Source organism: Chaetodon trifascialis, chromosome 2 (assembly GCF_039877785.1).
Source record: "Chaetodon trifascialis isolate fChaTrf1 chromosome 2, fChaTrf1.hap1, whole genome shotgun sequence".
NCBI lineage: Eukaryota > Metazoa > Chordata > Actinopteri > Chaetodontiformes > Chaetodontidae > Chaetodon > Chaetodon trifascialis.
The window spans coordinates 2499815-2514593 of NC_092057.1; the positions used below are offsets into that span (position 1 = coordinate 2499815).

General features: G+C 42.4%; 1 protein-coding gene across 1 annotated transcript in view; it reads left to right on the forward strand.

Annotated features, from left to right (window-relative positions):
* The window catches only part of grin2ab (glutamate receptor, ionotropic, N-methyl D-aspartate 2A, b), an 87873-nt gene that overhangs the window by 11047 nt on the left and 62047 nt on the right, over positions 1 to 14779 (forward strand). The window contains exons 3-4 of the mRNA XM_070973079.1: positions 10957 to 11181; positions 11264 to 11422. Coding sequence (XP_070829180.1) covers positions 10957 to 11181; positions 11264 to 11422 — 384 coding nt within the window. The remainder of the gene's footprint in view (positions 1 to 10956; positions 11182 to 11263; positions 11423 to 14779) is intronic.

The following is a 14779-nucleotide window of genomic DNA, read 5'->3' on the forward strand; positions in this document are numbered from 1 at the left end:
CTGCACTTAAATGTACAGTTTTTAATTAATACTGCAGAAGTTTCTCATGTAGACAACAAATCTTCAAAACTTGTGCAAAGAATTCTGTGATTTTCCATTTTAGTATAATTTGAACTGATCTTTGTTTAAAACGTGGTTGTTAGGTTATGTCATTATTATTCAAACATTCACACCTTATGCTTGATAATTAATCCTGCTTCACATCCTGAACACAGCGAGGTGAAGCTCTAATGTAAAACATATTGGATTTATCAGCTCTTTCACAATATGGCCTCTCTCCATCTGTCCAAGGTCAAAACTATCGTGCCTGAAAGACGATGCACCTTCTCACCTTGGCACAGTTCTCATAATAACTTTATTTTCATGACTTTTCTCCCCCTTTCTTGCCCCCCCCACACCTTTTGCCTCTTAGTCTCCTCCACAGGGGTTGTGTCTTTCCCTCGCTTCACATCCTGCCGCACAAAAAACACAAATCCCCTCAAAGTGAAACAGACACAGAGACGTAGACACACACACCAGCACACTTTCAAAAACACACGAGGAGTGTGTCCTTTCTGGTGTTTGGCATTGTCCTTGTTTATTCATATTTATTACCAATGAAATATGAATGACAGAACTCTCGCGGACATTTTCTGTTCCCCTGGTTCCACAAATACCCCAAGCATGCAAAAAAAGATGATATTGGCCAAAAGTGTGTCCCCCTAACACATGTACATACACACATTTCTCTGCACTGCTGAAATTTTGATGTGGAAAAAGGCTGTTGGGCTGTTGAAAGACCGTCTCCAGCAGGCGGGCGGTTTTATCGAGGACGACTGGGAAGGCTCTGGGAACTTGCATCAATGTTAAACAAATAAAAATGTGATATTTCAAACAAGACCTTTCCACCATATTCTGCTGTCGAATCAAGACAACAAACATTTGTGTTTTGCAATTCAGTGTCTGGGTGGGTGGATAATGATGCACACTGTGCTTTAGCAAATGCAGAGCAATCACTGGAAAATATAAACCGTGGTCCTCCCAGGTCGGGGAAAGCATATTTAAGTATATGATATGAAAGTGCACCTGTATTAATATTATTCAGAGGGGACGCGCCTTAAATTGCATTAATTGAAACCTTCTTTTGATTTGATGTCAGTAGTTGAAGTTGAGGTAAAAGCCTTCTGAATAATCATGGACTATGTTGGATTTATTTCTGTGAACATGTGACCATGTCTAAGTGTACTGTTGTTGTGCCTCCAAATTAAACTAAATTGGTACCTTGTTCTAGTGTGATATCGCAGAATGTTTGCTAAAGTGCAGGCAGTCATTTGACTCTGTCAGATATTTTAGGTTTGGTTTGGTGTAAAAAAAACCTCTCAAACGTTTAGAAAATACAACATATCAGACTGTGGGGACAGAAGCCCTGGACATTGTCCCCTGTGCGTCCACAGTTCATCAGCCTTCAGATGCAGACAGATGTTTAATATCTGATATTGAGCAATATAAAAAAAACATAGAAATTCGAATCACATGAAGAAACAATCAGCGTATTGCATGAGGAGTTACACTTGGTAAAAAGTCCAATAGACATCCATAAATGAAATCATGTAAAAAACAACAGTTGTGTGTCTAAGATTCAAATATCAGTGAGTATAAAAGTCAAATGTGTCCAAATTGAATCAGGGCGTACTATCTAGTCTTTGTAAAAGCAGCTGTGAGCACTATCGTGGAAACTCCTGCTGTATATTTCATTGAATATGACGAGCTCGGTCCTCCAGCGGGGGCCTGTGAGGTTGGAACAACTGACACCTGGCAGCATGACTCCAAGCTCCAAGCCTGAGGGTGACTTAAGCAGCCTGTTTTGTGCTGCTCTGTGTTGTTGTTTTAAGGTTTCTGTAAGGGCCCAGGACATGGATTAACAGCAGTCGAAATTACAATGGATCAGTAAATCCTTCCAAACTGCAGCGCTGCCTGCGTGTTGAACCACAGCATGTTAAAACAGAGGATGAGATGTGTACGGGTGGAGGATCTGGAGCTGTTTAAAAGCAGATCTGTGCCGAGTTACCAAAGTAAAGTAACAAGTAAAATAACTTTATTTTTACCGCCAGACAACAAGTAATGTAGTTACTTTCAGATGAGTAACGTTCAATGAGTAACTGATTAAAAATCTCTCTCATTACTTTTCATGAGAGTATTTAGGAGGAAGATGACGGCCTCATTCTTAATCCTGACTGCAAACATGTTGTTAACAGTGTAATTCAAAAAGAGGAACAGCTGTCAGTGAAGACAAACAGACCTTTTTGAAGACCTAAACAACCCAGTAGCTGCTACCACTGTTGTTGAAAATGCAGTAGTTAATTAACAGGCAAAGTACAAGTTCTCTTCTTTTCATGATGTCCAAGTCAAAGTCCTCCCTGAGCCTAATGTTCCATCCAGACAGGACAGAGAAGGCCTGATTGTCCAGCATCCAGAGTCTGACTCTGTTTTCTATTAAACTCCAGGACATTCATTTGTATGTAAGAACACAGAAGCTGAGCAGGCCGATTTCACATCATTAATACTGTATTAAATAGAAATGATGAGAGGCCCCGGACAGTGGCGCTCCATCAGTGATGGCCGGAGGCTCAGTGTGCTACTGCTGGTCCCCCCCGGACAGACAGGAAGCCACCTACCTCAGGGTCGTGTCATCATGTCAAGTGCCTTTAGCTTGGAAAGAATATGTTGCTTAATGAAGCTTTCAAACACGTAGTAAAACTTGTTAAAATGTAAAATGAATCTGGAATAATATACAAAGGACGCTAGAATTCCTCTACATACACTACAGCTCTTATACACAGTACATAGACAGCTAATACACAGTTGCAGTTGTGGTCTCAAATAACGTGGGTACATTGATGTTAGAGGTATCTATTGATACAGCAACATTTTCCAGAAGGACAACGTAATAATCACTTGATGCATATTGTTACAAGATAATTCTAACCGATGCTAATAATCCCAGTGTCAGAGCCATAACTGCTCAGTGCTGTAGAATATGAACATGTCAGCTGCAAGTGCAATATTCATAGTGACTTTTTTCATATCTTTATCAGTTAAAAGTGATTAAATGCTAAATGACAGTGGGATGGATGTTAGGCTGTCAGTACCAGAGACGTTATTTAAACCCATTAAATGTAGATGTTGTGTGAGGGTGTGTGTGCGTGTGTGTCTGATAGCCTTTTCGACCTTCCCTCTAAAACCTCTGTCTCTAAACTGAATATTGTTCCAAGCTTAATGTACATATCATGAACCCTAAACATACAAACAAGCATACTCAGTGTGAACATCGTAGTCTCAGAGTTACATTCAGTTGTCTTGGAGTCAATCACAAATCATAAACATGGACGGATGCTTAATAAAATCCCAGAATTCAGTTTCTGTAATGAAGAAAAATCCTCCTCCTCCTCATCTGACGCTGAATGCATGTCTTCTCACCTTGATGAGGGGAGATGTCATGGTCCGCCTGTTTCCTCATCAGTCACACATTAACGTTTATGGTCTCGCCGCCGTCTGCGTGCATGTTGCAGGTTGGGCTCGCACTGTGTCCAGACTCCACGCTGCAGAAGTATTAGAAACACGCACTAATGGAGGCAAAGCACGGTTTGTTCTGACAGTTGACAGGATGTCAGCAGATTTTGTTGAAATGGTTTGTTGAAGGATGCCAATCAAACTGCTGCCAGTTTCAAAGAGGAAAACCACACAAAAAGATGGCAAAATGTTTTTTCCAAATATTCCACACCTTTAAAAACATTATCCAATATGTCCTCCAAGACGTCACACCGCCATCTGCAACGTGTTCGAGTTTCTTTACCCGACAGAGACACAACGTGGCACAGACTGGCCAGCATTGTGAGAAGCTTGGCTAACTTCTCACAGCGCTGATGCAGCCAAATAAAACTAAAACAATAAAGGTAGGTGGCCAAGAAGCATAACACTGAACTGCTCTCCTCTGAAAAGAGACATGACGTCCACACTCAGAGTGGACAAACTGTACCTTTCCTCTTCAGCTTCCTTTTATTACTTCTCTTAATGTGCTCTCTACACTGAACTCTGGCTCAGTTATAGCTAATTTCTGCATGTGTCTGAAAAACAGAAAAGGCCAATTTTCCAACGATGATTCAAAAAATCATTTTAAACATCAAACATTGCATGAACAGAAAAAACTACGTTTACCATTTGTGTTTTCTCCTCTTATGCAGTAATCAGCACACTGGCTGCTAGCTGCTTAGGACGGTGCTGCTAACTTTGCTGTGTTGTCAAGTTCAGGCAGTACAGAACTGACACCCCTCCACAACGTAAGATCCAGTTGATTCAGCGCGTGTTGTTTGTCAAACAGGCTCAGCGGCCTGGAAGCGCGCTTTGCCTGCCATCTGAGACATCGCTCGCTCGCGTGCGATCACTGAAGTGTGCCGCTCTTCTTCATGCAAATGCATTTAGCATTTAAAGGAGGACTGCACACATAACAGGCAGATTTGATAAATATGGTTTACTGCACATTCGAGTACATTTATGAAGGCTCACCCAATATTCAGGGTTAGTTTTACGAGGGAAATTCTTTGGCCCTGCAACGTGTAGTGCAGATTTGAAACGGTAGATTAAAGGAAGGTTGTGGTGGAGGAGACAAAATCACCATGACAGCAGAAACATGTGTAGGAGAGCTACAGTGAATTATTTAGAAATTAGAGTGACAGCTTCTTAGAAAGAAAAGTAGTGCAGCGATAATAAAGAAACCGCTTTTACAATAGACAAAGACGGGATGAGTTGTGGCTTTGTGGTCATTTAACCTGAACTTGAGCCTCTCTGAGCCGATGCATTATGGCGTGTGCACGCTTGTGCATTTTTAAAATATCTTATGCTTTTAATGACTCCTGGTTTTCTAAAACTTAAGATTATTTTAGAGCAATAGATGCCTAAATTATTTCCTCAGTTAGAGTTTAATCGGGGCCTTAGTAAATGGTTTGGAAAGTAAAAGTTTCATTTAATGGGAATTATAATTTCAGCATGACTTCATTTGATTTCTTTTTCTGGCCTTGATTTCTTTCATGATTTATTACCCCATCACATTCCCATTTCACTACTGAACTGCATCTTTGGAGATCTTGTTTATATGCAGAATGCACCTAAAAGACAGTCCCAGTTACTGATAATTAGCGACTGCTTTAGTAAATCAGACGCTAATTTCATGCAGATTGTGAGCGCAAATATGTACATAAATCTGGCCATGACACTCAGAGTCTGGAACTGGATATTATGGGGATTAACAAACCAAATTGAAACTGAGAGTGGAAACTGTGGTGGAAAATGGGTTGGCAAGACATTATTTTAGGGTGGAAGCTGCTGTCACATGCTACCTCACCACACAGACGCTATGATGACATGACACCTGATTTTATTCAAACCTGCGACTGTAGAGAGCTTCCACATGACGGTTCGCTCATAATGCAACAGGTACAAGATTGTAGGTTGAATGTCGATGTGAAGTTTGTTCTTCAGAGCCACACTGTCTCCTAGAAACTCCTTTTTCCATTTGTTTCATAATGACACTGCGATGACAACAAAAGCACTGCGTAGATGACGTTCAGAGACAGCCTTTCTTATGAATGAGTGAATGAAACACAACATTTATGGGGGTCGCAGGGAGGGGTTCGGGTGAATGGTGGTCATACAAACTGACACCAGAAACTGACATCAAACTGACTCTTCTTCTTACATCTCAAGTCACTGCTGACTTTTTCTGTATTAAGATAGATAGATAGATAGATAGATAGATAGATAGATAGATAGATAGATAGATAGATAGATAGATAGATAGATAGATAGATAGATAGATAGATAGATAGATACTTTATTCATCCCCAAGGGAAATTCACAAGTTCCAGCATATTCCACAAATTTTATGTAAAAGGCAACAATAAATAATCTAGAAGCACGGAATTAATGGTTAAAAATATAAAATGTAAAAATGTCCACGTCCAGTGCAAACAGGATTAAAAATAAAAATGTCCAATGCAACAGAATGCAAGTTTAGATGTCAAGTGTTTAAATGAGATGTCCATCCATCCATCCATCCATCTATTGTCTATACCCGCCTATCCCTTTCAGGGTTGCGGGGGGGCTGGAGCCTATCCCAGCTGTCAACAGGCGAGAGGCGGGGTACACCCTGAACCGGTCGCCAGTCGATCGCAGGGCAGCATAAAAACAAACAACCATTCACGCTCACACTCACACCTAAGGACAATTTAGAGTCACCAATTAGCCTAATGAGCATGTTTTTGGTCTGTGGGAGGAAGCTGGGGTGCCTGGAGAGAACCCACGCACGCACGGGAAGAACTTCACGCGGAAAGGCCCGACCCGAGGATCGAACCGGCGACCTTGCTGTGAGGCACGCGCACTACCTGCTGCTCCACCGTGCCGCCCTTAAATGAGATGTCCATAGTTTAAATGTCCAGTGCAAACAGAATTTAAGTTGAGGCGCATGTTGAACAGAGTGCTGTGCAGATTCCATTTAGAACATTGAGGAATGGTGACATTAATGCTGAAACAAACCATAATCCATCCGTTCCGTTGGTCACGTGCTGCCAGCGCCTAAACATAAGCATGAAAAGCTGAATGATGTCGTAGTCACTGCGAGTGGACGGAGTATTGCAAGACTGCCTTTTGCGGCAGAAAACAGGTGAAACATGTCGTCAGGGAACACACTGAGACGTTCAGCATCAACATTTTTGCGACTTGACAGGCATGTTAAATAACAATATTCCCTCATTAAGTTAATAGAAAATGTAATTCAGTCAACATTATGTGTCAAAACCTATTTGCTGTTGCTAATTAGTTGTATATAAAGGTCCAGGAGGCAGAGCTGCAACCCTTATGCAAGCGTTTCTTAATAACTAGCTTTAGGAGTCGTCACTGAGCGCGTTCGACAAAACATTTTCAGGTCCAACAACACGTTTCTCAGGTAATAACACCAGTGTTGAGGCAAGGGCTCCACAAGGTGATCACAGGATCACAGGATAGGAAAAGGAATTGACTTGTTATTGAATAGCTTGTATAAAAATACATACTCTACAAACTCACCCTGATTGCATTCATCGCTGGTCATCGCTTTTGTTCTGTTTTGTTGTTTTTTTTATGCTTTCGCCAGCGTCCAGGCTGTGTATGATACAGACTGAATTTGTTCACAGCGAGTGTTGAGGAATGAGGAAACTTCCAAATTATACAGGCAAATTTCAACCCTGCAGAGGTTTAGTGTTTGCTTTTCAAAAGGCATTTTTCTTTAGATGGACTATCACTTTAACACATTTGAGGAAACAAGGGCCACATAACCGCAAGCCTAATTTGTGTTGTCATCTCGAGGCACTTTGTAGATCTGCTTCACTGGCGATGAATGAAAGAATGAAATCGTGGACTGATAGATTTAAGCAATTACACCCACATGAGCTTTATTTAAAAGGAGTTAGGGCTAACATTGTTGAACCAAAAAATGTGCTTATATCCGAGGAAAATCACTCTGGGTTGTGTTACACTGCGCACAAAGACGTCCGCTGATTCACTGTCAGTGAAGCGGCTCGAGGACCTCTGAATGCCAGCTCCCGTTTTAGCACCGGGTGTGTTGTTTCCAGCTGTGACAGAAAAATCATTTTCACAAAGCTGGAATTAACTTTAGCTGAGAAGGAAAAAACATTTTCGGACGAGACTAATTTGCTGCTTTGTGGCGAATTTGTACAATTTGGGAAACGTGTTTAAATGAGCACAAACAAAAACTACCTTCAGTCTTTTTTATTGCAGTAAATCAACTATTAAACACTCTCTTACCTTTAAAAGACCTTTTTAGTGTAGAGAGAATCATGCCACTGAATGTTACGTAATTAAGCTCATGCATTTTTCAGTTTCATGGCAGTATTAGCATAAATGCTAACACAGTGAGTTAGCCTAGCCCCTCATAACATCTCTTTTGGAAGTGAGGTGTCAGCGGATGTGATTTTCAGCACCAGTGCAGATCCTGTACGACAGTGGGAACAGTCAGTGGCCCAGAGTTTTCCAGCTGCGTTGACCAGTTTGGAAGCTGTGGCACAGCACACTCTTGCTCCCAGTTATGTTAGCTCTGATGCTAACTCCAGGGAAAGTTAGTGTAATCTTGTCCCATTGGTTGGAGCTGACACTAATTTCCTGGGACAGGAGTGTAGCGGTGTGTGATTTAGCGGCGTATGCTAAGTGCTGCTGGAGCTGCAGGCTAGTCTGTGGGCACCAGGGCAGAGAGAGCAAGCTGGGAAAGTACTGACTTGACTAACTGGCCTGATTAGACCGGGTGTGAGATGACATGGATCAGATACACACACTAACCCAGCTGGAAAGACAGATTGGCAGAATAAGAGAAAGAGAGTAAAAAAAAAAAGAATTACATTAAGAGAAAATGAATAGATAAAGACGATGAGCAGACGAGGATGAAATGTTAGCGAACGGGGAGAGGGGAGGATGAAGAGATCTGGAGACAGTAGGTTAATTTTGCGGACGTGATGTTTCCTCCTGGGGTGTTTTTCAGCTCTGCTGGACTGTGGTGGTGTAAAAAATTGGCTGAGATGCAACGTAGCATTCGCATCATGGTTTCATTAGCTCTCATTCAGCCTAAGGCGTTTCACACTGCATTTCCTCTACTCATCTGCTGCTCTTAGATCTGCTCACATTACAGGAAAAGGTAACACAGTCAGAGCTGAACAGGAACAGGAGCTCCAGCTCCTCTGTGTCAGACTGGAACCTGGTTAGGATACAGAGTGGAAATAAATGTTATTTTTCATTGCAGCAAATGTTATTGATTGATTCAGACACTTGTGTGCCTTTAGCGATTTGGAAAGTTTCCCCCCATGACTGGGGTAAAATCAGATTACATTTATTTCAGGGTTATTTTATACATTAATAGCTGGCACTTTACTTTGAACATCGCCCACAGGCATAGATTATGTTCAAATAAAGGCAGACAGTGGAAGAGAGATTTAGGCCGTCTCATGAAGTCCGATTAGCGGTTTAGCAAAAATAAAGTTAGGTTGAGCCCTGGTCTCCTCGTGGTCACCCGCTTTGAAACTGAACTCAGCGGACGTTGAATAGTGGAGGACAGAAAGAGGACAGTAAACTCCCAGCTCCAGTTTGCGCCTATCATGGTTATATCATAATCTTTGGTTTTGCACTAATAATTACATTCAAGGCACATATCTGAATCCCACTGTTTTATATATATTTATCAAAGATAAATACAAGCAAGCTTTGAGAAACCCACTGGCTCGATTTACAGCACTCGCTGGCTTTTGAAGACATGTTCAGAATACACAAGACTCTTTAATCCCGATGCTTCAAAATGTATCCATGGCACAAAGATGGCAAGAAGTCGCAGATCTGGCTCGTCTTGAATGTCTTATCATACACACAAGCATATGAAATAGTAGTAGTATTTTAGATAAATGAAAATGGTAAGAGTTTCAGTTTTTACTGTGAAAAGTGTCACCTCGTTACTTTTCTTACAGCGTAATACACTGCTCTTTCTATCCATTATGAATTTATTGATAATATTCAGAACATGATACTTGTCAACCTTTCTCATGCCTTCAGTAAACACATTGACGGGTATTTATTCAGAATTCATTTATAAGTCATTTTTGAAATACGGACATATCAGTAGTATTTTTCTTTTTTTACCTTGACTGCTGAGAACATATAAGCACCTGACAACATGGTGAAAGGTAAACGGCTGCTTTTTTACAGCCCTTTTATCTAAAGCATGCTACAATTTGCCTCTCGTTCACCCATTCACACACCAGTGGCAATGAGCTACTTACTGGTCTGACCATTGGGAGCAATTTGGCGTTCGCTGTTTTGTGCAGTGATATTTTGACACGTGGACCGGACGAACTGCCAGTCCTGTCATTAGAGCTTTTCCTCCTGAGCCACAGCCAACCAGCATACGGTATGTCTCACCTGCACCTGTGACAGGCTGCTGATAGGGTAGAATAGAATAGATCTTTATTGTCCACCAAGGTGGAAATTTGTCTTTGCTCACCAAAACATAAGACACAGACAGGCAGTAAGAAAACCAAACACAGTTCATGTCAGTGTTTTGAATCTCATCAGTCACTCTGTAGGCTGAGAATATTGATGGCAGTCGGGATGGTGGAGTTTGTAAATGCATCATCAGTTGATAGAGGGACTCCTGCAGCTGAGAGGCTGAAGAGACGACGGGAGTCATTTGACAGGATACTCACCCGCTTCCTTCTTCCTGCTGTACAAAGCTGAGTCACGGACTTTTGGGGTTTCCAACTATTTTGCTTGCCATTGACACACTCTTAGAAAGTTTATTCATAGATCTACAGCTCAGGTGACCGCACCAGGCAGGAAGGCAGGTAAATAAATGTTAGTGTATGAGATTTGTAACATAATTCGGGACTGAACTGCTCTGTTTTGTGAGGCAGATCCAGGATGGGACCAGAGGGGCATTGACTCCATCTGAAATATGATTGGTCCCTGAAGCTCGGAGCGTTGTGATCTTGTGTGTCTATAAATGTGTATATTATTCTCAAATGTACAATACAATAAAGTGAAATTGCTTTCTTCAGCTCTGTGTGTTGTGTCCAGGGAGTATGATAAAATAAATATGGACGGACGTTATGTGAAATGAAGCCGCTAAGAAAGCAGGATTAGAAGAAGAGTCTGCACCGTATGAGTAGGGCTTGTCCTCCTCAATAAATAATGTCCTGAATTTTGTCTTCGGCCTTTCAGAGACAGTTCAGCCACAAGTTGATTTGCTTAGATTTGTAGTTTTGTGGTTATTCTCATGTATAAAAGCCCTCCACATCGTCCTGGGCCCCCGCTGTGTCGAGCATGGCTCGTGGTTTAGGAATGTGCATCCGCCCCTGCTTCGGCTTCATCTTTGGTGTTTGTGTGTGTTTCTAGGGTATAATGGGTGTAGTGGGCTGGATATTGCTCCTACTCTCCCAGATGATGGTGCCTGTGGCGTCCCAGAAGCCTCCGGGGCTCAGCGTGGGTGTGATCATGGGCCAGACGCGCCACGTTTCCGATCAGGAGCTGCGTCCACCTCGCCGCCCTGATGATGCCCTGGACGTTTCCGTGGTAATACTGAGGATCAACCAGACTGACCCAAAGTCTGTGATTACACAGGTGAGAAACGTTGTGTACGTTATGCCGTCTATCACACACACAGGCTCTTGTTTGACCGCCGTCTGCTTCACTGTGTCCGAAGGTGTGTGAGCTCCTGTCGCGCACTCGTCTCCACGGCATTGTGTTCGCCGATGGCACCGATCAGGAGGCCATTGCCCAGATCCTTGACTTCCTCTCCGTTCAGACGCAACTTCCCGTCCTGGGAGTCCACGGAGGCTCTTCTATGATTATGGCTGACAAGGTGAGTGACCCTGAACGCACACCGGCACAGACGGGCTCGAGCGCACACACACATGCACACTAAACATACTCCTGCTTTTTGGATACACACTGTGTTTTGGAGATTAGGGAGCTGTAATCCCTCCGCTCAGCCCTCTGTAAATGTTAGGATAATGGATAATGCTTTTCAACCTACACTTTTTTCAGATGTCCTGGCACGTTAGCAATTAGGTCAGACTTTCATTGACACACTTGGTATTTAGAAAGTCGCTGCCTCTGAAATGCATCTAACAATTCAACGAAATCCACGAGGCTGCAGCATGAAAAATGACCCCGTAAGGCACTAAACATATACATTTATGTTCCCGTTTCAGAGGTATTGTGTCCTTAGCTGTTGGGAATATGAAACGATGTAAAACCACAGCTTTTGATAAATGTTATTTTTTTGCTTCCTGCGAGTTACTTTATGCTCTTTGAAATGGATATTTTCAGGTTGTTTGAGTGAAGAATGGACACGGTTCACTTGCTTCATAAATCAACTGTCATGTTGTAAATTAGATCAGAAAATGACACAAAAGGAGGTTTTCGATGCTTTTGGTGCTGTCAGGATGGCTCTGTCTGATTATTCTTGTAGAAGCACGGAGTAGAAAGACTGAATCGATGCTTGGTATCACCCTAAGCAATTTTATGTTAATTAGCGTTTTAAAAGGTTGCATAGTGCGCATTTAAAAGTATGATATTCACAAGGTAAGCAGAAGTCTTTGCATAGAACATGCAGAATTCTCTGGTACATCATTTTTGTTTTAACAGATGATCAAGCATTGTTTAAATATGTAATAATGCGTTTTCTGCCTGGTCTAAAACTGGGCTATGCAAAGCCAGAAGAAGAAGAGCAGAGATGGCGGCTGTATGTATCTGCATCACGTCCAGTGCTCAGCTTATCTTAAAATATCCTTTAAGATTGGATTTTTGTTTTATTTTCGGTGCAGCGTTAGGGATGTACATCTCTTTCTGAGCTGAATTCTCCCTCTGGTACTGACTCTGAAGACCTCGCTGACTGACAGGAAGACTGAAGAAGCTTTGATAAAAACACAACTGGTTCTTTACCTTTTAAATCTCTCAGGGCACAGCAACCAAAACACAGGAACCGATAACTGCGGCAATACAGGCTTTTGAAGTGCTGGTTGATGGGGGATGCAGTGCGTGCATGCGTGCGTGTGCGTGTGTGCGTGCGTGTGTGTGTGTGCGTGCAGCATACGTGTGAGAAAAGACAGCGAGAGTGAGTTGGCTTGAAGGTTAGGGGAGAGAGGTTGTAACATGAAGGTCACTGGCTTGAAACCCCCGCTGAGTATATAATGATGGGGCAAAATAAATAAATTGTATTTTTCCCGCCCTCAATCGCTGCTGTTGATGTGCCATTAAACGAGGTACTTAACCCCCGACCGCTCTAATTGAACTGCTCAGGAGCCAGCGGTACAGGAGCGCGGTCATTCTTGGCAGCTCCCAGGTGTGAACATGAGTGTGTGTAGCCTGTAACTAACCAGCCCCCCCGCCACTCCTCCTGCAGGCCTGTCGTGTAAATACCTGCCTGCGCTCCACCGGCAGGCCAGTCGTTGAAAAAGCATTGCTGGTAGATTGGTATTTGTTCACAACTTTTGATCCGCGTGGTCGTTTTATTCCACATTTATCAGCACCTGCCAGAAGGACAGGTGTGAATGTAGACGATTCCCTTCCTCTCTCCCCCGGGTCTGTATTTGAATCGTTTCTTGTTTTGTATTACATTCGTGATTAGGACTGCAACTAAGGATTATTCGTGTTACTTGTTGATTATTTTTGGATCAATTAATTAATTGTTGTGTCTATAGAAGAGGGGAATGCTGCACAGGCTGCATTATACACCATTACTGAGAGCAAGGTGGGCTCAAAGGCAGATTTTAAACGATGTATAGATGCATATGAAAGTAATCTCTCTCAATCATCACTTATGACCTATGGGAAGTGTGTGGTGGTGTCTTTATACAGAGACATATTATTACTACTCAGAATGCCAATAAAAAGATGGAGTTTCCTAAATCCAGATCTTCAGAACTCTTGTTTGGTCCAACCAGCACTGCAAAACCCAAATATATGAAATGTATAATGATATGAAACAGATGGAACCAGCAAATTGTCTCATTTGAGAGGCTGCAGCCTGCAGAGTTTGCCTCTTTTGCTAATAAATGATTGACAGATTAATTGATTATTAGAATGGCAATTATTTTTCTGCTGAGTGACAAATGCATCAATCAGTGAATCATTTCAGCACCAGTGGTGATGATGCGCTGTAGCACGGCCCTAACTTGCCTGGTGACAGAGCCAAACTAGACTATTATGGATGACTCTCAGTGAGGCTGACACATGCTTTGCACTTGACACTCACACTGAGGGTGATCTCATCACACTGACCCTGCTCTAGCACTGTCCTCAGCTATATTTATCAGCGATTTCAGAATATGATATGCGTATAAACGACAATTGGAACAAAAAGACGGACCCCGACAAGCATAATTTGCTGAGGAAAAAAGACTTGTCTCCTTGCAGTGCTTCTTGGCCGTGCATCTGTTGCTTTCATACCTGCTGTCAGTGATGTAGTGGTAATCTGGAGGATTGAAAGAAATCCCAGTGGGCCAGTAACAATTCACCCTGATTGCTGTGGGCTAACAGACAATATAGTGCTTTCTGCAGCCTGAGCAGGCAGGCTTGTGCTCTTTGTCTCCACATACACACACAAGCCTTCTGCTAATGTTGCAATCAAGTCTATAGTATGGGAATGAAAAATGAGCGGCTCATCCCCTGTTACCTTGGATATCCTGGCTCAGTCCAGTAGTAGTCTACACATCATGTTTTAGATGGAGAGCACAAAACAGAAGGAAGACGATGGTGCCAAGAAAATATAGGAAAAAAACTTCAGCAGGCAGGCAAGTGCTCTAAAATAATAGATATACGCGGAGGTGGGCAGTGCAAGTGTGAAATACTTGGTGTTAAAGCAGTGTTAAGCTGCCAAAATGCAAACTTAACTGTCATGATTATGTCACATTTCAAAGAAAGGCTTTCTCCAGTTGTCATTTCTATCAGCAGCTGGCCGCAGAGCCATCACACTCTGTCACATAAATGGGAGCAGGCATCGCAGGCATCCCTGAAAACTGCGATAAACAAGAGTGTGGAGACCAGTAACTCCACTAAAACCACTCCTCTGCTTTTAAAAAGGACAGTTTTTATTTGTCAAGATTTCCTCGAGTCTACACACACTGTGACTTCTGAGCTCAGTCACAATTTGTTTTCTGCCAGTGACAATATTTTTATCTGCTTTTCAGTTGGGAATAAATGTGCTGATTTTAAG